The sequence below is a fragment of the Sorex fumeus genome, unplaced genomic scaffold, assembly GCF_029834395.1.
Source record: "Sorex fumeus unplaced genomic scaffold, SorFum_2.1 ptg000061l, whole genome shotgun sequence".
Taxonomy (NCBI): Eukaryota; Metazoa; Chordata; class Mammalia; order Eulipotyphla; family Soricidae; genus Sorex; species Sorex fumeus.
This window is the reverse complement of record NW_026606118.1, coordinates 8,302,652-8,329,425: the sequence shown is the minus strand read 5'-3', so window position 1 is coordinate 8,329,425 and position 26,774 is coordinate 8,302,652. Positions and strand designations below refer to the sequence as shown.

At 45.5% G+C, this 26,774-nt stretch overlaps 1 protein-coding gene across 1 annotated transcript in view; it reads right to left on the bottom strand.

Annotated features, from left to right (window-relative positions):
- NOX3 (NADPH oxidase 3) overlaps positions 1-26,774 on the bottom strand; it is a 70,249-nt gene that overhangs the window by 17,712 nt on the left and 25,763 nt on the right. The window contains exons 8-10 of the mRNA XM_056126385.1: positions 23,381-23,473; positions 20,197-20,450; positions 15,037-15,196 (exon numbers count right to left, since the gene is read on the bottom strand). Of these exons, the coding sequence (XP_055982360.1) occupies positions 15,037-15,196; positions 20,197-20,450; positions 23,381-23,473 (507 nt within the window). The remainder of the gene's footprint in view (positions 1-15,036; positions 15,197-20,196; positions 20,451-23,380; positions 23,474-26,774) is intronic.

The following is a 26,774-nucleotide window of genomic DNA, read 5'->3' as shown; positions in this document are numbered from 1 at the left end:
TCTAGCCACCACTGGGGCCAGAAGTTTCTCCCAGCCAGACATATCGGTGTCCAGGCAAGCTGGTGGGTGGAGGCGGCGGCTATGTGACAATCACCGTTACAAAATTATGTGTAGGAACATTTGAAAAAAAATATTCTCTGCATTTAGAACACGGCATGTGGCCAGAAGTCACTTGGGTTTGCTAAACAGAAAGGGTTGGCTACTGTGCTTTGCTTTGCTTTCAGATCATTGTATCTAGAAAAAAAAAATCACAGGATAACGCTATTAATTCTTCTGATTTTTCTCACCCTCTGATGGCTTGCTGCCCTCAACTCTTTCTCCTCCTCCCCCACACCCCTACCGAGTCATCTCCACTGATTCCCAGGATAAAATTTGGGGTGGGATGGGCTGGTCTGGATCTCCATCAGAATAAGTCTCTTCCACATTCCCTCTCCCCCCACCCCATCTCAGCCGGCAAATGTACAATCATACCATCAACTTATAGACAAGATTGAATGTACATAACAAATTCATGAGAAAAATAAAAACATCATGGTATAGTCCAAGGCTAAATATCCTGTTTGTTCTTTCTAGTTTTGTGAAGGATTTTTTAATATTGACAGGAAGAATAAAAACTGGTGAAGGAGAGGCTGAAGAGATAGCACAATGGGTAGGGCGTTTGCCTTGCATGCGGCCAACGTGGTTTCGGTTCCCAGCATCCCATATGGTCCCCTGAGCACCGCCAGGAGTAACTCCTGAGTGCAGAGCCAGGAGTAACCTCTGTGCATCGCTGGGTGTGACCCAGAAAGCAAAAAACAAAACAAAACAAAAAAACCTGGTGAAGGAGACCTTCTCTTCAGATCTAGATTTGGCAGATTTAGTAGGCAGCTGGTGCTTGGAAGGGTACTTTGAATATAAATCTCAGGACAAACACTCTCAAAGTTCCATTTGGCATGTCTGCTGCAAAATGTAACTTTCTGGTGACTGTGTGGAAACCCCTACAAATACAGTAAAGGTGCACACCTTCTCTTTGACTGGCTCAACTAATAGGGGATAAGTGCTCATTCTGTGTGGATTTGCCTTGGTTCTGGAACATACAAGTGCTAAAGACACAAAACGCCCTGCCCTCATGAATTTCTACTTCTGAGGAGGTAGAAAGACAATCAATGGCTAAAGTGTAGACAGTAGAATGTTTCTCCACAGATTAATAAATACTATGGAAAAGATGGCGTGGAAAGGACACTACTAAGTAAAGCATTTGAAGAAAGAGACAGCTGGTGAGATACAGCAATTTTCACTAATTTTCTTCAGAGGAAATATTTTTTTCATCATTCTGTTAGCAATTTAACAACAGCAAGAGAAAATTAATTACTGTGGGCCTGCGACGGGGGCAGGTTTAAGGGGTAATTGGGAAAACTAGAGACAATGGTGGAGGGAAGGGGATCATGTAGTGGGATTTGGGTTGGAATGTTAAGTCCCTGTAACAAATCATCAGGAACAATTTTGTAAACCACAATGTTTGAATAAGTGTGTGTGTGTGTGTGTGTGTGTGTGTGTGTGTGTGTGTTGGGGTCGGGGGAATTTTTTGCATATGTAGGACTTACCTATTTCATGTAAACTTTAAAATATATTAACACAGAATTACAAAGTTTTGTTAATGACAGCTAAGGCGTAATTATTACCACAATGAGATCCAAGTGCAAAATAAAATTTAATGCAATAAAAAAAGGCATGGAAGAGGTGGGTGTGAGGGGTAAGTCTATGGATGGAAGAAGGAGGACTGAGGATGGAAGATGGAGATGGAAGATGAAGATAGAAGACGAAGAACAAAAATCAGAGATGGAGGACAGAATGGAAGATAAAGTATAGAGATGGAAGAGGGAGATGGAGATAGAGCATGGAAGACAGAGATGGAGAAGGATGGAGAGAGATCAAGGGGAGAACATCCGGGAAGAGACCTTGAGTGGGACTTCTTCTCAGGGAGAATTCAGGAGGCTGCTGTGCCTGGAGAGAGAGACAAAGAGAGAGAGACACACAGAGAGAGAGAGAGGCAGAGACAGAGAGAGACAGAGGACAGAGACAGAGAGAAAGCAATAAGGGGTCTGAAGGAAGGCTGGGGAATTGAAGATGGACTTACGACCACCATGGATGCTGTTCATTGTTGACAGTGCTTTCCACATGAGAGAAAGTGTGTGTGTGTGTGTGGGGGGGGGGTGTACCCTGCCTTTAGGAAGTATCATGGCACTGGGTTACCCGGAGGTTGTGTGGAGAGTGGAGGAGTGGGCAGTGGAAGCCAAGAGACTCCTTTTCTATCCTGGCTTGTGCTTGATACTGCCCTCTTCCTCCTTTTCATCCTGTGCCATGCCTAAATTGAAAATCTTAGAAAAGGCAAAAATCTTACTGTATTCATGGGTACAGTATGGACTGAATGTAAGCCCTTCCCAACTAGATATCCTCAGAAGAAGGTTGCCATCTGAAATGGTGGCATTTGGCTTAGAACAACCTTCATTGACTGCTTTTCTGTCATTTTCCACACTGTAAGGCACAGGCTTAAAAGAAATCATGAGATTTGTTTAAAAAGACCCTCTTGATTTTAAAATCGAATCCCAGTGGTCTTCCTTGAAGGAAAAAAAAATAACGCCTGCCGAAAGCATTGTATAAATTCAATGCAATCCCTATAAGGATACCCATGACATTCTTCAAAGAAATGGAGCAAACACTCTTGAAATTTATATGGAACAATAAGCCCCCACGAATAGCTAAAGCAATTCTTGGGAAAAAGAAAATGGGAGGAATCAACCTCCCGAACTTCAAACTGTACTACAAAGCAGTAATAATTAAAACAGCATGGTACTGGAACAAAGGCAGAACTGCAGACCAATGGAACAGGGTTGAATACACTGACATCTCTCCTCAATCATATGCTCATCTAATCTTTGATAAAGGTGCAAGTAATGTGAAGTGGAGTAAGGAAAGCCTCTTTAATAAATTGTGTTGGCATCACTGGACGGCTACATGCAAAAAAATAGGCTCAGAACTCTGCCTAACACCATGTACAAAAGTAAGATCAAAATGGATTAAAGACCTCAACATCAGACCAGAAACCATAAGGTACATTGAAGACAAAGTTGGCAAAACCCTCCATGACATTGAAGCTAATGGTATCTTCAAAGATGCCACGCCACTGGCCAAGCAAGTGAAAACAGAGATAGATAAATGGGACTATCTTAAACTAAGAAGCTTCTGCACCTCCAAAGAAACAGTGACCAAAATACAAAGACAGTCTACAGAATGGGAAAGGATATTCACCGAATACACATCTGACAAGGGGTTGATATCCAGGATATACAAAATACTGGTTAAACTCCACAAGAAGAAAACATCCAACCCCATCCAAAAATGGGGCAATGAAATGAACAGAAACTTTCTCAAAGAAGAAATCCGAATGGCAAAAAAGCACATGAGAAAATGCTCTACATCATTAATCATCAGGGAGATGCAGATCAAAACCACAATGAGATACCATCTCACACCTCAGAGACTGGCCCAAATTCAAAAGAACAAAAGCAACCGATGCTGGCATGGATGTGGCGAGAAAGGGACACTCCTTCACTGTTGGTGGGAATGTCCACTGGTTCAGCCCTTCTGGAAAACAGTATGGACGATTCTCAAAAAATTAGAAATTGAGCTCCCATTTGACCCAGCAATACCACTCCTGGGAATATATCCCAGAGAGGCAAAAATGTATAGTCGAAGTGACATCTGCACTTGTTTGTTCATTGCAGCCCTCTTTACAATAGCCAGAAACTGGAAGAAACCTGAATGCCCAAGAACAGATGACTGGTTAAAGAAACTTTGGTACATCTACACAATGGAGTACTATGTAGCTCTTAGAAAAGATGAAGTCATGAAATTTACATACAAGTGGTACAATATGGAAAGTATCATGCTAAGCGAAATGAGTCAGAAAGAGAGGGATAGACATAGAAAGATTGCATTCATCTGGGGGATATAAAGTAACAAAGTATGAGATTAATACCCAAGAATAGCTGAGATCAGCACCAGGAGGATTACTCCATAACTTAGAGGCCAGCCGGGTATCCTAGAGGAAAGGGCTATTCAGATAGAGAAGGGAGCACCAAATAAAGGATGTTTGGAGGATCCTCCCAGGAGGGGAGATGCATGTCGAAAGTAGACTATGGACTGAACATGTTTGCCACTCAATGCCTCTTTTGCAGACCACAACACCCAAAAGGAGAGAGAGAACACAGGGGATTGCCCTGCCACAGAGACGGGGGGATGGGGGGATGGGGGTGGGAGGGATATTATCCATGGTGGTGGAAAATGGGCACTGGTGGAGGGATGGGTATCTGATCATTGTATAATTGAAACCAAAGCACAAAAATTGTAAATCTACAACTTTAAAAAAAATAAAATAAAATAAAGGGGGAAAAAAAAAATAACGCCTGCATCTTAGCTACCCCCCCACACTGACCTGAGTAGCCTTTCCAATCAGAACCACCCCTGTCCTGACTTTCTTGTGGCCGGGCTGTGTGGTGTGACGGCCTGCCTAGGGCTTGCAGCTCTTTTATCCCCTCTCCCTCCTGGCCATCGCTTTGTGTGTGTTTCGCGCTATAATTGACTTACAGGTGACACTGCACAGCTTTGGTGTGAGAGGCAATGGAGGAGAAAACTGAATAGGCCCCAGAGAAGTGCTTCAGGCGGAAAAGGAGACTTTGAACACAGGAAAAGGGTATTTACTTTGATTCTCTTTCATCTTGCTAATGATGAGGGATCCTCGCTGCGAGGGCGCCGCGGAGAGCCACCTCTGTGTTTGGTCCGATGGGAAGGGCCGGGACATGTCCCCAACAATAAGCTTCACTTTGTGGTCCAGGCCTCCCTCCACTTGCCCTTCCTTAGTCTCCAGAAATAAAAGCACCCTGAAAATCCAGCTCCCGCTAGAAAGCAGGGCTTTGAGAATTCTCTAGCTGACATCAGAGGGCCGCAATCCTTAAGGTGACTTTCAAAGGTTTGATTTGAAAAAGAAAGTCCTCAATGGAACGAAGAAAGCTTAGACTTTTGGAGGAATGAGACAGATTCATGGGGCAGGACTGGGCCAACCCAATCTTGGAGGTGGGATGGATCCCCCAAAGCTTCAGGGTACTCCTCTGGAACTGTGCCATAAGGTGAAGGGGTTCTGTGTGCCTAAAGACTCTCATGAACCTTCACTGTCATCCCGTTCTGGACACTCAGTCACATGCTGATACACAGGGATTGAGTCCAAGAGACACTTTCCTGACAACCCCATGCCAGCCCCATATTCCTCTGCTGTGTGTGTGTGTGTGTGTGTGTGTGTGTGTGTGTGTGTGTGTGTTTATGTGGTGGTGGGGGGGTTCCTCTTTACAAATTCTGCTGTGATACCTAGTCAGGTCAAGGCAATCTTGGGCCAGTAGGAAAAAGGACTCTTACTACAATTCCAGACATGAAACAAGGAAAATTAAAAATCTACACCACAGTCCCAAACTCAGCAGAGTTTCCGATTGTAACTGGATAGGCATGCGCAAAAACACGGCTAGAAAATAAATCCATAAATACAATCTCTGCTGCTTTATTTATTTGATTTTTGGGCCACACCCATCAATGCTCAGAGCTTACCTCTGCCTCTGTGTTCAAGGATTACTCCAGGCAATGCTCAGGGACCATATGTAGTACGAGGGGTCGAACCCAGGTTGGTTGCTTGCAAGGCCAGTACCTGAACAACAATCTCTGTTCCTTTAGCTCCCAAATCAATTTTATGATGATGCAATAGGGGAAAATGACTATTTCTTTCTCTATATCTATCTACCCAGCCATCAATCTTTCCAACTATCTGTCTATTCATTCATCTGTTTACTGACCTCTCTATTTATACATGTACCTATATTGCCCATTTGTCTACCTATATAAAGGAGATTGTTCAGGAGGACTCAGGGTTAGTTGGGATGGGTGAGTACATCAGAGTAATTACTCACTGTGACTCCTTGAGCCCCATGACTTGGCTTCGCCATCTCCACACCGAGTGACTAGGGGCAGGTTATTTAATTGAGCCCAATGACCACATGTGAGCAATGGCAAAAGAAAGCCAAGTCAGTCCAGAAACATAAGCCACGAGCATATTGTGAAGATGAAAGGTCATGGCATGTGGCAACACTTGGCCTGAGCTCACTGCAAGCTCTGAGAGGTTGGCTGGCCTTACAGCTCTCTTTCCCCCGCCACCTGCTTCCTTGAGGGAGTCCAGGGGCCATTTGCCTTAGTTGCTGTTGGGGGTGTGGAGGACTCAGTTCCCACTGGCCACTGCTGAATCACGGAGATGGTGGCACTGAGTGGAGGAGGGAGCCACTCTTTCTTTCTGGCTGCAGTCCGGGAAGCTGGCATCAGGTAGTGATGAGACAGGCGACCCCTGCCCGGGTACACCCCAGCATCCTAGAAGCTACACCTGCATGGAGGTTGGACTCGGTACCACCTCTCCCTGGGAGATGCCACTGGGTGGTGCTCTCTCTCTGTCACAGGGAAGCAGTGGCAGAACCAAGAATCATGTGACATGAACGGTTTACTTGCTTTGAGAAAAAGAAATCACTTTCAGGACTAACAAATAATGGTGAAAGCTGGTCTCGGACTCTAAAAGCTGAAGAGCCAGGAAAGGCTGCTCTGTGGAAGCCACATTAGCAAAGCTGCTCAAGAAAAGGACGTCCTTGGAGCCCAGGGATGGCTCCACGGTAAAAAGCCCCTGCCTTAGCAGCAGTGTGGCTGCAAGTTCGATCTCCAGTGCCTCTCACGTGCACCAAGAGTGGTCCTGGCAGCTCTGTTGTTTGGGATGGCCAGCCTTGAGCATCACCCTAGAGGGTGAGATCTCCAGCCTGTGTCAGCTAGAGATGGCGTGGGTGCGTGTGAGCACTGGCACTGAGGCAAAGGGCACCACAGCAGCCCCTAACAGCAGCAGCACCCACGGACCAGCTTCACAACTCAGGGGAACAAAGTGCCCAGTGCACTGTGCTGCCAGCACCAAGAGGTGTGTGATCCCAATCACTGCCACCACAACAAAGGGAAAGGAAGGGAAATGGGAGGGGAAAGCCAAAACCCTTGCTTCAGAATGTGTGCGCTAATGAATTGACCCGGAGTGGCCTCGGCCACTGGCCGTGACAAAATAAAATCCAGGATCACGGCAGCAACTATTGATCGAGGAGCGCCGAGGTGTTCTCAATGTCAGCTGTGGCCCTTACCTCTTCAGCGAAGAAATTCTCTTGGGGGCAAAGAGTCTTGACACCCTGGAAACTCGTGGCTACTGGCTGCCAGCAGTCATTATTTCCTGCCTTGGGGGTGCCTTGGAGCAGGCTGCTTCCTGTCTGTTTCTCATAGTTCTGGAGGGGAACTGTGGGGGTACCCAGGTGGGGGTGCTAGCATGCTCAGATTTCCAGTGAGGCAGGCTCTCTCCTGGGGGCCCTGGCTGCCTCCCCAGAATCTGGTCTCACAGTGCTCTTGCAGTCTCCCAAGAGGACCCCATCTTCTAGTACCATCACGCTGGGGATTAAGGTGCCGGTATAGGGAGCAGCGTAAGGTACAGCCATAATAGGTGCATTGCACTGTTGCACTGTCCTCCCGTTGTTCATCGATTTGCTCGAGCGGGCCCAGTAATGTCTCCATCATGAGACTTGTTGTTACTGTGTTTGGCATATTGAATATGTCACGGGGAGCTTGCCTGGCTTTGCCTTGAGGGCGAGATCCTCTCGGCAGCTTGCCAGGCTCTCAGAGAGGGGCGGAAGAATTGAACCCACCTTGACGGGGCTGGCTGAGTGCAAGGCAAATGCCCTACCGCTGTGCTATTGCATAGACACCTATTATGTTTGAGGTCTTTTTTTTTTTTTGATGCCTTGATTTGCTTTAATTAGTCAATAACTGCACTGCACTGCACTGTCTTCCCGTTGTTCATCTATTTGCTCGAGCGGGCACCAGTAACGTCTTACAACAAATTGTGAGACTTGTTGTTATAGTTTTTGGCATATCGAATACGTCACGGGTAGCTTTCCAGGCTTCGCCATGCAGGCGAGATACTCTCGGTAGCTTGCTGGGCTCTCCAAGAGGGGCAGAGGAATCGAACCCAGATCGGCAGCGTGCAAAGCAAACACCTTACCCGCTATATAGTCAATAACAGTTAAACCAAAATGTTCATCCATAACAGAACGACCAATTGTGAGTCACCCATACTACAGAATGCTCTAAAAGCATGAATTAAAATGGAGTTGATCACGAGGCACGAACACTGGCAATGTTCCAAAGTCATGTCAAAAGAGAAAACGCAAAGGTAGCAAAAATAACACTCTGAAAAAGAGAAGGTGGGGGTGCAAGCACAGAAAAGGCACAGCATTAAAAATATCCCTGAGCACTTAATGCGGAGCGTCCTGGAAAAGAAGTAGGGGGAGGGAACTGGTGGTGAGTTCGGGGTGGGAGATTTCTTTCTTTCTTTCTTTCTTTCTTTCTTTCTTTCTTTCTTTCTTTCTATCTTTCTTTCCTTCTTATTTCTTACTTTATTTCTTTCTTTTATTGAATCACCATGAGACACAATTGCAAGCTTTCATGTTTGAGCTTCAATCACAAAAGGATCCAACACCCATCCATCCACCAGTGCACATTCCCCAATGTCCCCAGTATACCCCCCCTCTCCAATCCCCCCTTTGCCTCCATGGCAGACAATTTCCCCCCCCCACTCTCTCTCTCTATTCTTGGGCATTATGGTTTGCAATACAGATACTGGGAGGCTATCGCGTTTGGTCCTTTATCTGCTCTCAGCACACATCTCATATCCCAGACGATTCCTCCAATCATCACTGACTTCGTGATCCCTTCTCTATTCCAGCTGCCTTCTCGAAGGGAGATTTTTGACGGAATATTTTATATAGCTCTTCTGCAGGGGCCCCGTTGAGGTGCATGGCTTACCGGGGTTCATGAACCAAGATATTAAAAATATTGAGATGGATCACATTCTCACATGACAGTGGGGGGTGGTTCTGGGGCTTTGAGGTGGTCTGCAGAGCACATGAGCCATCCTGGGGCCCTCGACCTGGGCCAGTTCTTCTCCCTGGCGCCATTTATCACCACACGCCCAATGGTGATCAATTTCAGGACTAGCCAGAGCTCCAGTGTGAGGAAAAAGGGAAAGTAAATAATTTCTCAAATGAAACAGATTAAATTAAAAGCATTTTTCATTCATTAGAAAAGAGAGCAGGCCTCCCTTTGTTTTATTAATATATGTAAGTCGGGTATGGATTTTTTGCCTTTCTTGGCCTCTTTGCCTGGTTCCCACTGGTCCCTGCTGTCTTTTTATTTGAATTATCTGTTTATTATATTAGGTTAAGAACCCAAAGGCCATTTTCCATGGGACACACTATAAATACCCATTATCACGGTTATATATTATTGAGCTGATGAAGGAAGACAATTTATGAGGAAATTAGATGATCTCAGTTTTGCTATAATCTATTTTATTATAGTCTGAAGATTACATATGCAGTTAAGAAAATGAACCCAATCTTGCAGTTGGCCCTGCTCTTGGTTCTATACGGTGGGAATATCAGGGAGAAGCAAAATGTGGAAAGCCAATATATTTATGTCGGCCAGCGCCCCCTCCCCTCCCCCTGGTCCACACCTATTTCATTCATCATTTTGACAGTTTGCACAAGCAAACCGTCCTAATTTTTTTTCAAGAGCTCTTTTCACAAATTGAGTGTGATGTAGAATTAATCATGCCCGTTAGGCAGGAACTGGAGGGCTTTCATTGCACGGGTCCTTCGCGAGCGGCACACCACGGAAATTCCTCGGCCACTCACATGCCCTGCCCCGTGTCTCAGAGGAGCACTATGTTCTCAGATCCCATTTTTTTTTGTATAGGGAGGGATCAAATATTCTTAAGCCTTCTTCTTGGGAGTCTATTTCTAAGCTTTCCTCTCTGCCACTCACTGCTCACCCCCATCTCTGAAGCAATAAAGCATCCTGAGAGAGAAATGTTAGCATAAGCTTTGAATGAAAAGAGCAACCCATATAACCCACATAATCATATAACCCATATAACCCCAAGAAATATTCTATGGGTTACCTGACGCCACTCCGCCAACCCCAACATTTCTCTTGAGTTCCCTGAAAATGGAGAGGTAGAGGAGAAAGACTGAGAGTTTGAACTTGCAGTTACAATGACTGAGAAAATGTTCAGAGCAGATTTTTTTTTTATTATAGACCCGTGACACAGGATGGTCTATACAAGTTGGCACTTTACTGAGTTTTATAGGAGTTGTTGCGGACCCCACTCTAACTCCTCCTCCGCCCCTCTCGGAGAGCCCGGCAAGCTACCGAGAGTATTGGATATGCCAGACACAGTAACAACAAAGTCTCCAATGGAGACGTTACTGGGCCCGCTCGAGCAAATCGACGATCAACGGGAGGGCCTTTACCTTTACCTTTACTCTAACTCCCATCCCCAGGCTGCTTTCCTCCTTTGCTTACTAGAGGACACTAGGAGAACTATCACCCAAATCTGTCTCTGTGAAGACGCTGTTAGAGAAAAAGGTGCTGCTTCACTCCACTGCACTTTAGAGATGGTATATATGCTGGTGGTTTTAGTGAAAGGTGTAATAGTGCTTAGATCTCAAAAGCAAGTCGGAGGTCCTGGAAAATACCAGTTACTTAGGCCTAATCATAGATGTTTTCAATACAGGATTGCTTTAAATCAGAGAAATGGCCTAAACTTTTGCTCTAAGGAAGCGGATCTTATTTTTAATTTTCAGCCTAAGTGCTCAATAGTGTGAAACCTCACCTCTTAATGTAAAAGAGACTTGAAATCAGAAACACTCCCTCTGGGGCCAGAGTGACAGTACAGCAGTTTGGGGTAAAGCCTTGCACATGGCTTACCTTGCGCATTTGATGACCCAGCATCCCAAATGGCCCCCCAAGCACCTCCAGGAGTAATTCCTGAGTGAAGAGCCAGGAATAACCCCTGAGGATATCCCTGTGTGGCCCCCAAACAAAACCAAACAGAAACCCTCTGTCCCGACTCCTGACTCAGCAGCTGGGCAGCCCTGGATAAATGAATTCCGTTGTATACAGATGTTGACTTCCACTACCATTTGTAAAGCTAGGACATTAGGAGCCTTGAGTGATCTTGTGATTCAATTTCTTTAGCTTCCTTTTCCCCACCTACAATTAACCTCTTATGGAGAGAAGGTTGATATCCAGGAGTTCCGGGAGGGGTGTTTGGACCACACTTAGTGGTGTTTGGGAGACCATGTAGTGCTGGGGATTGAATTCAGGGCCTCACGTCCCACACATACCTGGCATGTGGTCCACCCCTAGTGCCCCCTCTAACCTCTGCCATTATTTTCATTTGTATTTTTCAGTAGAATTGTTGGTTCAATATGATTCCAAATTTGTAACAGTTAAGAAAACATAGTTGTTATCGCTGTCTTTGTTTTTGGGTCACACTTGATAGTACTCAAGGCTACTCCTGGCTATGTGCTCAGGAGTCACCCCTGGCAGTGCTTAGGGGACCACGTGGTACTGGGGATTGAATGGGTCAGCTGCACAGCTGCACACAGTGGAGGGACATGCTTTAACCTCTTCAGTATCTCCCCAGCCCTGAAAACATAGATTTTTTTTTGATTTCTAATTTTATTCTCTTTACTTTTTTGGACTAGTGGTCAATCTTCTTGGGGTATCTTCTTAGCCTTCCCACTGTAATTAGCCTTGGGAAACCCCATAAGAGCCTCCCAGGAATAATGATAGGATAATGATAAAAGACCTGATACTAATCGTTTGTAGGTTCCTCTAAGAATTTTTTTCTCTCTGTAATACAATAATTGGACTGTATTACTTTAATTAGAAAATGACGGAACAAATAGTCTTTTGGCTCAAATCAAAGAATGGATTCGTCTTGGCTACCTAGAATTTCACAGGAAAATGTAGAAGTCAGTGGTTCACTCTTTGGGGCACATAGACATTTATTCACGTATTGATTTATTCAGAATTGATAGAGTGTGTGCATGTGTATAGATGCATCCGCACATCTCTCTCTGGATACACCCACACATGTATCATCCTGGAGAAGCCACGGTCAGGGAGCTCAGAGAGATCTTAGGAACTCAGGAAAGAAGGCTTGAGGGTGTAAGAGAGGGAGCACAGTGGTATAGAGGCTGAGAGAAAGCTGAGGTGGTGCCAGGATGCTACTGGCTGTCCCTGTCCATGTGGGTGGGTTCTGGGTAGTGACAAATACATATCCATAGAGTGACGTGATTATGTGACTTAGCGCAATGGAAACCGGAAGCAGAGAGCCACCCCTACAAGTGACTTCTGCTGCGTAAAGGGAGGAAGGAAAGGAACAGCTGGGAGTCCTGGGGACTCACCATCTTGTTATGGGGCCACACATATTCAACAGTAGCTGTTCTGCTTGATTCTTGCCACAGAGTGTGGATTTGTTTCCCCATGCTGAGGCCTAATGTGAAGGTATGTGGTGGTAGGTGGGGCTCTGGTAGGTGATGAGACCATAAGGGTGGAGTCCCCTCTATGAGATGAATGGTTTCTGTGCTTCTGCTGTCCCACGGGGTTCATGCTCAGTGCCCCTGTCTAAAGCAGCAGTAGGATCTCATATTTCATTAGATACCATGTTTGTGGGTACCTTCAGTGTGGGACCCTTGTTCTCCAGAACTGTGAGGAATGCAAAGTTGTTTATGAGTCCCAGTCTGGAATTTAGTTACAGTCACCAGAGAAGACAGAACATGTAGTTAAACCATTAGGGACGTAAGTGGGCTGCATCATAGTGCAAAATATAATAATCATATGGAAATAGCCTAAATGTCCAATGATAGTTGAATGGGTAAAGAGGCTGTGGCATCCATATGGGAGGCAATAACCATATAGCTTTGAGAAAAGATGAAATTGTGCAGTTTCCTGCTATTTGGATAAAATGAAGGCCATCATGCCTAACAAAATATGCCAGAGCAAAATGGATGGATACTGGCTGATCTCTCTCATCTGTGATACAGAGTGAAACAAAACAAGGGGATAGATAACACTGAATCAAGATGAACCTTTGATTACAAAACAGAGTTCACTAAGTTGCTGGGCAAGAATTGAGTGGGGAGGAAGATGGAGACCAGAAGGGGCATAAAAACTGCTGTGGAAGGTCTTGGGTACCCGGGTGGTGATGAAGGAACAGTAACCTTATATACCAAAATTATAAAGATTGATATTATTGATATTATTATAGCCAATGGGTTGGAGCAATAGCACAACGGGTAAGGCATTTGCTTTGCACGTGGCCAACATGGCCGACCTGGGTTTAATTCTTCCGCCCCTCTCGAAGAGCCCAGCAAGCTACCGATGGTATTTCACCTGCACAGCAAAGCCTGGCAAGCTACCTGTGACGTATTCAATATGCCAAACACAGTGACAACAAGTCTCACAATTTGTTGTGAGATATTATTGGAGCCTGCTCGAGCAAATTGATGAACAATGGCAGGACAGTGCAACAGTGCAGTGCTATTATAGCCAATAATTATATTATATTATTATTAAAGTGGAATAGGCATGAAAAAAATTCACCAAAAATCCCAGTGAGAAAATGTAGGTTACAAACATCTGTCACTTGGAAAGTCACAAGACAGGCATTCATTCCGTCTCACTTCTCAGCTGGGAAGGCCTCTATTTCAGAGAGGGTCTAAGCCAACCACCTCTCATTCTTGGTGAAGAAAGGGTCCACGGTCAGCAAGACTTGGGACAACCTAACGCTGTTTTCTGCAGACTTAAGAGGTGCGTTGATGATGTGAGTTTGTCGAATGGGACAAGTAGGGCCATTTTCTGCCTCTCTTTCTCTTTGCTGTTTTGATGTTGGTGCGATGCCTGAGGTCACATGGCAGCGTGTGCTTGCACGGCACTCTGCGGTGCTCACTGGGTGGTGGTGGGAGGGGTGGGGGTTACATTCCTGACCATGGTTGCGCCCTTGAGCTCTGGTGCTCATGCATGCCTGGTTTAGATGTAGTGCCACCAAAATCACTTGGGGTGCTGAGGGTCACAGACCACAGAAGTTCCTGAATCTCGTTTAGCACATGCAGGCAGCACCAGGGAGGGAGTCGAACTCCTGGCCTCATGCTTGCAAGGCAGGTGCCCTGGGAGCCTTTCCTAGTTACCAGAGCAACATTTTAGCTCACATGGCTACAGAATTTTCTTAAGTGGAACCTGTGACTCCTATTCCATAGAACACACCTTGGGGTATGCTGATCTCATCCAGAACCTTCCTTTGCTAAGGGAGAAACTGGACCCAAGTGTCAACTAGAGAAGCAGCAGCAGCGGAACCCGGGCCTGATCCAGGCTTTCCTGATGACCTGCTTCTCCAGAGTTTACACTGCATGCATGAGTGCAGCTACTTCCGCCCTGTGCTCTAGGAGGCAAAGAGGGTTCAAGTACAGAATCTCTGAATGAGGCAGAGAAAGGGGAGAAAGAGGCAGAGAACTGGAGAAAGTGGTAGAGAACATACAAGAAATGACCAAAAAGGGAGATTTGGAGCTAGAAAGAAACCCTCAAGCGAGTGGGCTGATAAGGCCCAGGGGTGCCCGTTTGGCCTCTGTTGAGGATGCTAGTTCACTGGAGGAAGGTATAGAACTGTCCACTTGCAGTCACAGTTGCAAGTACCGGACTAGAGAGACTCAGACCAGGCTGCCCGTGAATCTCCGACCTCAGCCCACTCACATAAGCGTTTGCAGCCCGTCCATATTTCACTGACATGAGCAATTACATGTCCTGTAATGGCAGTGAAGCAATAAAATTTATGTCTTGTCATCTTTAACAAGATTAGGCATAACCCTTCTCATAAATATAATACTGAATGGAGATTTTTAAGAACATAAGTGTAGTTAAGGAGCTTGGAGTTTATCCCTCTTAGTTAATTAAAATCCTCCCCAAGAATTGGCAGATGATAGATAGAAGAGACGTGGAACCTTCAAATCCACCGAAAGGTGAACTAATGATCTTTCCCCTCCATACCTTGCTCAGCTTCTGCGGGCTCTGGGACTCGCATTGGTACCAGAGAGATTTTAGAAGAGCAGCGAATGGCGTGACCCCGATCCCTGCAGCGATGCACACGCTCACCGGGTAGTGAAACACGTCGGTCAGGGGTGTTCCAAATGGCCCGTCCACTGCCAGCCTGCGGTTAGAGTAGAGCATGGACATCACTCACTCCCACTGCCAGATCCTTGAAAGCTCTGCACCAGAAGGCTGACTCAGAGTTCTGGCCTATCTACGGGGACAGTTGGAGCTTTTGTCCTATTTTAGAAGGGATGATCTGAGCACTGGTCAGTGAGCCATTCATGGCAGAGAGAACCAGGCTCTCTCCTCTGAGCTTCCCCTGCAGCCTTCTGCTTTCCAGAAGTCAAAGCTCCTTTGCCCTTCTCCCTTTTCGTTCTTTGGTTTTGGAGTCACACCTGGTGTCATTCCTGGCTCTGCACTCAGGAACTGCTAAGGACTCTACAGTGCCTGAGGGGTCTTACAGGATGCAGGGGATCGAACCCAGGTCGGCTGGATGCAAGGCAAGTGCCCTACTCACTGTACTATGGCTCCGCCCCCTCCCTTTTCAGTTCTTAGACACTTATGTGGACTTCCAGCCTCAGACAGCCTAGGAGCAGAGACCTGTGTGCTCTCTGTCGCTCTCCCTCTGCTCCAGCAGCTTTGTCAGAGGACAAAGGCAGAAGCCTGGAGGCAGTCTAGATGGTGCTTCTGTCTTTGGGCTAATGCCATCGCCCACAGTTTTGTTTGCTGAGTCCCACCTCTTTGCATGTTCATCTCCATTTAGTCTAATGGGAGCTATTCCTTTGGGATCAAGGCAATTGTCACAGAATCTGTCGGCGGTGTGGTCTTTGCTCATTCTCTCAGGTGATGCGAAATCCAAATCTGTCATCATTAGCAGGCCAGAGGTGGCATTGAAGTGTTGTCTTTGGCACAGTTTTCTTGATGAGGACATGGCCCATTTATGGAATAAATGGCGATCCTCTTTAATACCATCCAGAACAAAACTGGCATCTGTGCTCAGAGCTTTCCTTCCATGCCCTCAGCTGTACCCTTACTGCTTTTGCTACGCACCAGGGTTTTGTCAGGGATAAACCAAGTGAGCTCTTGACTCCCCGTGCTCCCTCTGGCTTCTCTCCTTTCCCTTCGCAGCAGAAAGCCTGTCTGGACCCCTGAGATATGGCTGGATCCCTTCTTGTGTGACTTAGGATGCTCTCGTCTGCCAGCAGTCCCCAGTGAGCTGGACACTTTGCAGATTTTGTTTCGGGTACAGAGAGTGTCCACCCATCACTCCCAGGAACCCGAACGTGGTCGGCTGCGCAAAGACAGCGCTTGAAGCAGTCAGGCACCGTGTGTTGAATACATTGTCGAGGGGAGCGTGAGCCTCTGCAGCTGGCAGAATGTATTTAATAACCTCCACTCTTCCCAAAGCACACATTTACATAGGAACAAAGATATGCTAATTAAAAGGGTTCTAAGTTATTCATACCATTCCCTGCGGGCTGGCGGGTGAAGGTACCCGAGGTTGGCCCATTTGGGTTTCTTCTGTGTTCATGAAAGTTCAATGGGGTTTATTTAAAAAGATTCCAGATGCCAGACCTTCTAACAATTCAGATGAACTCTCCTCGAGTTAATCTTAATAAATAAGGCTTTGTTACATATTGATATATGGAAATGGAAGAATAAAAATAAAAAGGTCATTAACCACAAAGGGTTAGTCTCTCAGCCCTCCGTAGATGATCTCTTAAACAAGTAGGTAAGGGGAATTCAGAGAGGGAAAAAGGAAAACCCTAGCTGTCTATGGATTACAATGTCTTATTATTCATTGCTTTTATAATTAGTCCTATTTGGAATTTATTTGACATTTGATTTTTATTTTTATTTTCAGTATGTATTTACTTATTTATTTTGGTTTGAGGTCCATGACTGGTTGTAGCCAGGGCATATTCCTTGTTCAGGGATCACTCCTGGAGCTGTTCTAAGGAATTATAGGTGGAGTTAGGGATAGAACTCTGAGTCAGCCACGTGTAAGAGGGACCAAGAGTGGCAAAGCTGCTCTGTGTGGAGGTTAACAAGACCAGAAGAGCAAGGTGAGTTCGGATGGGACAGAAACATTCAAAGAGATCACCACAACCACAAATTCATAGGCCTTGAGCAAAAGCCACCCCACACTCTCTGGGTAGAAAGCTTACCTACTGTGGGAGCCCTTTCTATGTGTCTGCTGGGATTTGGATGAAATGTCATTTGGCTCGTTAAGGGAAAGGCTGGTGAGTAGAATGGAAAACTATATCCATCATGAGCATAAGCTAGGCTGGAACCTAGGGGAAGGTACTGGTCTTCTGTCAATGCCAAGGGGAGGGAGGGAAGCCAGGATAGGAGCATGCCTGCGAATCTACTCTCACTCCTGATTTGAAGCATGTGCTTTACCTTCTGAAACGTGGAGTTCTCTCCGCTGGTTTGCTCCCATGGACAAAAAGGCAAAAGTTCTTCATGGGCGAGTCAGGGTTCTGTCATTTGACTTGGATGCTGAGGCTTTGTTATCATACATTCTTCCTGACCCATGTTTGACATGAAGGCATATGTCTCTTTCTGCACACTAACCACTACATAGTTCCTGCTCAGAGTCCCATAGGAGGAGAGAAAGAATGATAAGAAGTGGATCAGATTCTGTGTCTTACATTTATGGCAACATCCCATTTGTTACCAATAAATGGTCCTTTTAAATGAGTTAGAGCTTCCATCTTGGATCTACGCATGCCTTTATTTCCTCATCAAAGATTTCCTCTCTGCCCAGGACTGACCATCAGACCCGGCTCGGAGGCCCTGGCCCTTCCTATCCTCAGGAAGTTGCATTCTGGGCATGTTGTAGTGTCCACCAGCCAACTTCTTTTGACAGTGATTAGCCACTGCCCTCCACGGATGATGGAAGAGAGAATCTTTGGTTGCATCTTGTGAAATATCAAATTGTCCTTTTTAATGAAGTAACATTGCATTATACAACAATGTGAGTTTCAGATGTGTATCCTTGCAAAATGTGGGATACTACACCAAGCTAACCATTCAAAATTCAAATTTTAACATTTTCTCCCCAACAGTTTGTGTGTTTGTATGCGTGCATGTGTGTGGATGTGTGTGTATGTGTGTGTGTTTGTGTGTGTGTGTCCAGTTATTCCTAGGGATTTAAATAAAGCCTTTGGATTGGGTAATCTTGCGGCAAGAGAGATGGACTTTAAGTCTCTGTTGATTAAAGGGGCAAAGGATGCTGACTTATAGGGGCATTTCTGTCCTGTGCCTGAACTTTCATGAACAGTATGTGTTTGTGGATTGAATTGTTGAGATGTTGAACCCATCTGATCTTAGTTTAAATTATTTAGTCAACGTGGGTGTAATTAACTAAGGGATGATGCCTGTATATAGAAATTGGAAGATATTTCGAGGGCTGGGTCTTTCTAAGAAGGTACTACAGAAACACACAATAACCCAACCCCAGAAGGGAGAACACCCTGCAGGACAGGCAGAAATGCGGGTGCAGCTGTGGCAAGCAGGGATCCCAGGACTATTGGCAAACCCCGGAGACCCAGAACTCTCAGAGAATACATTTTTGTTGTTTAACATCCCCACCCCCAAATATATATTGGTGTTTTGTTAAGAGAGACCCAGGAAGTGAATACACACAACGCTTCTGCTCAGGCCTATACCCTAGTGCATGTTCACCTCCCTCCGAGCAAAATGAAATCATCTGCTTGCATGTCGAGGTCAGTTTCCCCAGACCTCTGAAAGTCCTAGAGAATGGAAGAACGTGTTGCCATCTCTGCATTCGTGGCACAGAGTGGGGCTTAATTAATCCTTGTTGCATACGCATGTGTGGGGCCGGAGAGACCGAGGACACGATGCTCTGTGCTGACTCTCAGCTCACTTTGTCATTTATGAGCTTTGTGCTGCGATTGTTTAGCTCTTCCTCCAGTGTCTGGGACCTGCTGCATTAATTCTGAGCCTGAAGTATCCTTAGGAAGTCCAGACAAACTTTCCAAATATAATGAAGGGTCTCAGGCAGCAATAAATTTCACAGGACTGTCTCGTTGCAGATGTCACGGGATTAGCCAACGGGTGTTTCTGAGCTGGGGAAGCAAAAAAAAAAAAAAAATCGCTCCTTCTCCCCAGATTGTTGCCTACTTCGATGAACGTTTGAATTGAATTGTACTTTGTTGTTGTTGTTGTTTTGGGGCTGCACCCAGCAATACTCAAGGCTTATTCCTATTTCTGCTTCCAGGGATCACTCTTGGCTTGGGGAGCATATGGGACGTCAGAAACTGAATCTGAATCCGGGTCAGCTGTTTGAAAGGCAAATGCCTTATCCATTGCACTATCTCTGGTCTCATGAACATTTAACATTTAAAGAAAGGTTTTTTTTTTTATTGCTACAGAAATCTACTATTAGACATTTTTCCCCCTTTGTTTTTGGAGGTCTTGGGCCATGCCCAGTGTTGCTCAGGGCTTACTCCAGACTCTGCACTCAAGACAAACTCCTGGTGGGCTCAAAAGAGACCATATGTGGTCCTGAAGATTGAATCTGGGTTAGCTGAGTGCAAGGCCTGTGCCTTACTTGCTGTACTATTTCTGTGGCCCCTATATTAGACTTTTTGTATGGAGTCTCAATTTTGAAAGCTGTACTCAGTTTTTTTACTTCTTCTTTTCTTTTTGGGTCACACTCAGTGATTCTCAGGGATTACTCCTGGGTCTGAACTCAGGAATTACTCCTGGCGGTGCTGTAGTACCAAATGGGACGCTGGGGATTGAATCCAGGTAGGCCGCATGCAAGGCAAAAGCCCTACCTGCTGTGGAACCACTGAATTTTGTGGCACACACCTGCATCTAAACTGTTACTTTTATAATAATATCATTTCAGTTTTTTTTAATTTTATGAGCTTTTTGCTGTGCTTGAGCACCACCACATCTGGTGGTGCTCAGGGCTTACTCCTGGCTGTGTTCTCAGGGAATCACTCTTGGTGGGCTCAGGGGACAATCTGGGATGCTAGTATCGAACTTGTGACAGCCGCATGTAAGGCAAGCACCCTACCAAATGTACTATCTCTCAGGCCCCATAATAATATTGCTTTTAGGTCCACAGAGGTGGGCTCTCACCTTGGCAGGCTCTGGAGCTCTTGTGGGGCCTGGTTCCCTACCCCAAAGGCCTTGCACAGAGCTTCTGTCCAGTCTCCCACTGCCCGGATGTGTACGCTGAAGAAGTCCTCGTGGGGCGCAGAGGTGAGGGTAAAAGGGTGCCACTCCAGCACGGAGATGGCCGGGCACTGGAGCAGGATGTACTGGCCCGGCTCCATGTGGAAGTTGTTCTTCTTCATGTGCAGTTCCAGGACTCCACAGGGATGACTCAGCACCTAGAGTGGAGCAAGAGAGCCTTGTCTTGGCACTCAGGCAGGATGCTGAAGAGCCAGGGCACCAGAGACTTAAAAAATGAGCAAATCAATCAACACTCCCTCACAATGAAGAGTCAACATCCTGCCATGCCAAGTGGCTCCCTTCCAAGTTTCCAAAGCTTTGGGGTGCAGCTAGGTAACACCTGGAGTCACATTCACAGTCGTAATGGGTTGGATTGAGTTAGACCAGATCAGCATGGATGGGAAAGGAGCTGAGAATCCAATCTTTGATTTTTTTTTTTTAATACAGGGATAAAAAAATGAAGTAAAAAAGAAAAAGAGGATTGAAATTTAAAATCAGCTTTTTGGAGGTCTAGAGTATGTAAACTGCCTGCTAGGAGTTTCTGGGGTGCCCATCATCCTTTTCAGAGCTGGGTTGGCAACTCCAGCAGGAAATCTCTCTGCTTCTGATATTCTATCTGAAGTTAGGAGAGATACACACAGGAACATGGAGGTCCCCGACACGTGACTCTCTGCCCAACATGGCCAGGCTTTGGATAGCTACCCAGTCAGGCAAACCCTAAGGACTATAAGCTAATGCATCCTACACAGCATTTCATATATTTAATATTAAAATTGCCACAACCTTATCTCTACCTCTTGCAAAAAAATGCAATTCTAGTTTACTCTTCATTTCAATGCTCGGCATCATATTTTCAGCCCTGGTGAAACCATGTTGGGTAGAAACCAATCTTTTTTTTCAATTTTAATGTTTTTACTGAGTCACCATGAAGTACAAGGTTACTCATGATTGTGTTTCAGGCATACGGTATTCCAATAGTAACCCCTTCACCATGTTCACTTTCCTCCATCACTGTCTGCAGTTTTCTTTCCACCTCACTTTCTGCCTCTGTGGCGGTGTTCCCCCCCCCCCCCCCCTTACCCCACCTCCCCATACACTTTTAGAACTTGGTTACAATATGTTATCCTGCATAACCACTTTACCACCTTTCAGCGCTCCCAATTCCAGAGTGACCCCTTCCCTCCGCCAATGTCTTAATGTTCCTTTCCTTATCATACCCCCACCCCTTCTGGTGGCAACATCCTACTGAAGACCAGTTCTCATGTGCTGGTATTGCTTTGGGGTTGTTGTTATGTCCCTGCTATGTTTCTTTATATCCCGCATATGAGAGAGATCATTCTGTGTCTGTCCTGCTCCCTCTGACTAATCTCATTCAGCATGTGACTCTCTAGTCCATCCATGTAGCAGCAAGTTGCACAGTTTCATCTTTTCTTACAGTGGGGTCGCATTCCACTGTGTCTATGTACCTTTATCCACTCGTCTGTTCTCAGGCTCTTGGGGTTGGGAAACCAATCTTTAAACTCATTCTGAAATGTCTTATCTTCATCTGTCTCTTGACTCCTGCCTGGGTTCCACATTTTTAGATATAGAGAAGCTTCCAGCAAATGCTTTTCTTGCTTTTTATGAGAGTGTGATAACTTGCCACTTAGGCAAGAGAAGGAATTCATTTCCCTTCTTAGAGTTTTTGTTTTCAGAAAGAATTTCTCTAGGTCTCCACGAGGTCTTCGTGGCACAAGATAATAATGTACAAAATCTAGTGCCGTGGTCCTGGGGCCCTAGGAACCTACTCAGACAAATATTTCACAGCGTTTTAATCATTAATTCTGTTTCTCATCCCCATGCTTATCCTTGCTCTGAATCTGCTGTGAAATTGTCTCCTTAGTAACAGCTTTGAGATGGTAGAAGTTTGACTGACTGGTTTGTGATGCAGCCTGATATTCGTCGGTGCTTAACATAAAACTAGCAATACAGGAAACAGCTTTAAACTGAAACACGGAGCAACATCTGGGCATGTGCTCTCAGCAAGGTGGTTAGGGGGATCGAATATTTTGTTCCTATTCTTTTGGCAAGGAGATGTAGGTTTGGTTAGCAGAGAATAATTTTTCTTTGTCACGGGAAAAAGCCCGGTGGGGTCTATCTGTTAATGTTTCAGCTACGTTCTCACTAATAGGGACTGACTGGCTCATCCTCTCCAGTTTGATTCCCCCAGTACCCCTCTTCTTTTTTTGCTTTTTGGGTCACACCCAGCGATGCTCAGGGGTTACTCCTGGTTCTGCACTCAGGAATGACTCCTGGCGGTGCTAGGGGGACCATATGGGATGCTGGGAATCGAACCCAGGTTGGCCACGTGCAAGGCAAACACCCTACCCACTGTGCTATGGCTCCACCCTCCTCCCCTCGCCCCACTCTTGCTCTGAATCTGAGTGGCTCTTTTTCTTTTGGTGAGGAGGTTGGGACACACCCTCCTGTGCTCAGGTCGTACATGTGGCTCTTCCTTTACTCAGGGATCACTCCTGGCCATGCTCAGGGGACTCCTGTGCAGTGCCAGGAATCAAACCCTGGTAGACCCTGTGGGGAGGGCAAGTGCCCTGTCTGCTGTCTGGTTCCTGAGTGTGACTCTTTGTCCATGTTTTTCAGTAATTCCAGAGGGGTGTGTGTGTGTGTGTGTGTGTGTGTGTGTGTGTGTGTTTGAAAGTGTGGACACATTTTTTTCTGTATTTTCAAAGTCAGTGTGTTTATGTGTTGAAGGGAATGATTTTGGAGGTTACTGTGACCTACATAATGCCTGTTTCCTTCACTGCTCCCCTTTCCTTCAATGGAGACGCAAATCAAGAGATACACAGACCATTCCAGCACTGCGCCATACCCCTTTGCAGAATTCTGTGTACCAGTCTGCAGCCCTGATCCCTGTCTTCAGAAAAATTAGTCACGCTGAAAGATGTGCGGATACAAGCAATTATTAGAACAGAAGAAGAGCCTCTAAATTACAGAGAGTTCTGCAATAAAAATGGCAAATTAAAAACTTGGGCTAATAAAAAATTTTCATCTGCACTCAGGCTTTTATTCAGACATAAAGCTACATGCATACCTTGGTAATGACAACTTCTTGCTGAAATCGCCAAAGTCTAATTATTCTTTCGCATGCATACAAGACCACAGGGCCGAAAACCCATTTCCAAGCCTGCAGAGAGCAGCAGAAAGAAGAGAGGACATGAAAATAGAGTCAGAATATTTTCATTTTGAGCCAAATCAATATGGAACATAATGGGGGACAATATGGAACATTTAGACATTTTCCTTTAACTTTGGACCAGTTATCAACAACAAAGATGTCTCCTTTCATTGAATACTATAACGTTCAATTATTCCTTGAAGTCCATAAGCTTACTTAAGAGATTAAGCTCTTCTGTATTGGTTTTTATGCTTACGTGATCAATGAGGCCTTTATGTAATTAGAAATAATTGAATTATTTGCAAAGAAATAAGAAAACAGATTGATGTTTATGTTACCTATCAGAGGGTTGTAAATGCTCCCTCCCAAACTCAGCCCAAATCAAAGGCTTCCAAATCTACATTTATTGAGACGACACAGAATGTAGGAAATTAAAAGGATAAAAACTACCTCCTGTAGTCACTTTTTTGGGGGACACAACTTGGAGAAGAAGAAACACCTTCCCCCAGCACCCCTGACCCCTCCCCCGCATATCCACACATAACTTATTAGCTACAGTGTGATAAATCAGTGTTATCTAGAGTAAAACATAGAACTGGTTTGTCAACTTTTTAATGTAGCGTTACGACTCAGAAATAAAGCCTCAACCCAAAGAGGGTTGCCTTATTGAACACGTTCCTTCTTTAAAAAACTGTATCTGGGGTCAACCTCTTCTGAGTATAGATTGTCTGCAGGACTCAGTTTATCACCTGGCTATTCTTGTTCTGGGTATTGTAACATAAGATATTTTCTTCCTTCTCAAAGAGAAGAGTGAAAGCACAAATCGTGAAGACTTCCATTAGGTCAGCTACCAAACCGCCCTAGAGGCATAGGTATTCACTTTATTTCACATAAAAGAGAAACTGAGTCTCAACAAACAAAGAAACAAACACTGTCTTCCCATCGTTCATTGATTTGCTCGAGCGGGCCCAGTAACGTCTCCATTTTGAGGCTTGTTACCGTGTTTGACATATTGAATATGTCACGGGGAGCTTGCCAGGCTTTGTCGTGTGGGCGAGATATTCTCAGTAGCTTGCCAGGCGCTCCGAGAGGAGCAGAGGAATCGAACCTGGGTTGGCCGGGCTTGCTGCGCGCAAAGCAAACGCCCTACTGCTGTGCTATTGCTCAGAATCTGAGTCCTAACAAGAGAAAACAAACCATCGAGGCTCATATAGGCAGCGAGATGTATAGAGGAGCATGACCCTGGATGGGTCTGCAGCCTGGCTTCTGCTCCTCTGACCCTCCCCCCTAAGCTGACCCTGGCATTACACTCCTTTCTGTCCAACAGTGGTGCTGACTCCAATGGCAAGTTGACCTGTAAGATTCAGTGAACATGAGGAGACTGAGGGTTGTTGGGGAGCTCGTCGAAGTCAGAGATGAAACAAGCTGGTCTGGGAACGGTGTAGGCAGACGGAGGAGTCAGGCTAGATCTGACCTTGACTTTCTTTAGCTAATATCTCCCTGGCTGTTCTAAACTATAGCTTGCACCTTAGACGCAGGGAGGGGGCTCCTTTTTTTGAACTTGGTCTTTCACTTATCTCTCCCCTAGGCTACTTCCTTTTTCCGCCCTCATCACACAAGCATCTGCCCTCTCTGTCTACTCCATTCCCAGGCCCCAAGGCCCTCGGCATTGCTTTTATGTGTGCTGTTAGTCTATGTTTTCTATTTCTCTTCTGTTTACTTCTGGGTCTGTTTGTACGGCTCCTCTCCTCACCTGCAACAACCCATCCCATCATCCCCTCCCCCCCAACCGGAACCTCTTGTTTTCCCGAAGAAAGGTTCAATTCTTGCAGACAACGGAAAGCAGTGTGGCCCACTCATTCTTTCCTTTGCAGGGGTCAGCAGCGTGTTCAGAATAGCAGAGCCAACCCCATTGTCCACGTCTGCTGGGAGGTGGGGATGGCGAGCAGGAAAAAGGAAGAGATAGAAGGGTTAGACAGGAGGGCTGCAGTTGGACCAGAATGAAGAGAAACTGTTTGGAAATCAGGTTGGTATATTTACCAAGATGATAGAAATAATGCAGTTCTTCCCAGAGGAGCTTAGAGACCTATTTGCGGAAACATTCACAGACTCTCTAGGTATTCTGGCAAATTATATTTTTTTCCTCCCTCTCAGAACATTTTGGATATCGCAGACTTCATTTGGGTGGCAGCGAATCAGTCATGGTCTCTTATTTTTTTCCATGTTGATGAAACAGAATGGATTATATTTCTCTGTACGCAGAGTCGGGATAGAGAATGTAAGCTATTCATCCTCGCCTCTGTCTCTACTCTGGTTTATAAATTGCTCCAGGAGCACCGGAAACTAGGAAGGGAGGGAGAGGAACAGTTTGAGTTGACTATGGACAGGATTGCCCAGCAGTGCTAAGATGGAGAGACCAGAATGAGGAACTCGGAAAGAGAACCTGAGCTGTTCTTGGTAAATCTGTGCTCTAGCCCAGGGTTACTGTCCTACACCCTGTTTCTCAAGGTGCACCAATTAATGCTCAAACTTTCTGTTTTGTAAAATGGGAGCATTGGAGGGAACTGTCGTTTAAGTTTTCTCCAAGTTCTTAAATACTTTAGCTTTATTCACATAAATAAATATCTTGGAGGTTTGTTGGAGTTTTCTCCAATCCCAGCCCCAACCCCAAGTCCAATCCCGTGATGGGTTGTAGTTAGCCACAGATAAAGGAACGAGAACAGAGTCAGAAGGGATGTGGGAGATTGGCAATGCAAAGGCAAGATCAAGGTCACTGAGTTAGCATCTTGGCCGGGAAAGCTGATAAAAAACAGGTAAGACATGAAAGCTTGCTGGCTTTCAGTTTCTCCACCATCTCTCTCTCTCTCTCTCTTTTTTTTTTTTTTTTGTCTTTTGGGCCACACCTGACAGTGCTTCAGGGGTTGTTCCTGACTCTGCTCTCAATTACTCCTGGCAGTGCTTGGGGGACCATATGGGATGCTGAGGATTGAACCTGGGTCGGCTGTGTGCAGGCAAGCGCCCTTCCCACTGTACTGTCACTTGGCCCTCAATATCTCCACCTTCTAAACGAAAGAGCAGAATTATTTAGTGTCTGAGTATCTTTCATGCTAAAATACTCTGGGTTATCTTTTTATTTTTTCTTAAACTGTGTTTTAAACCCTCGTGGATCCTTAGCTTTATTTTTTCCCTCTCCAAAAGTACTCAGAAAGTCATGGTACAGAGAGTCTTTTTATGATAGGAATAAAGCTATGTTGATTTAAAAGCAACGGTAATGAAACTTGTTTTTCCCATTTTCGCTCCAGGTTTCTCG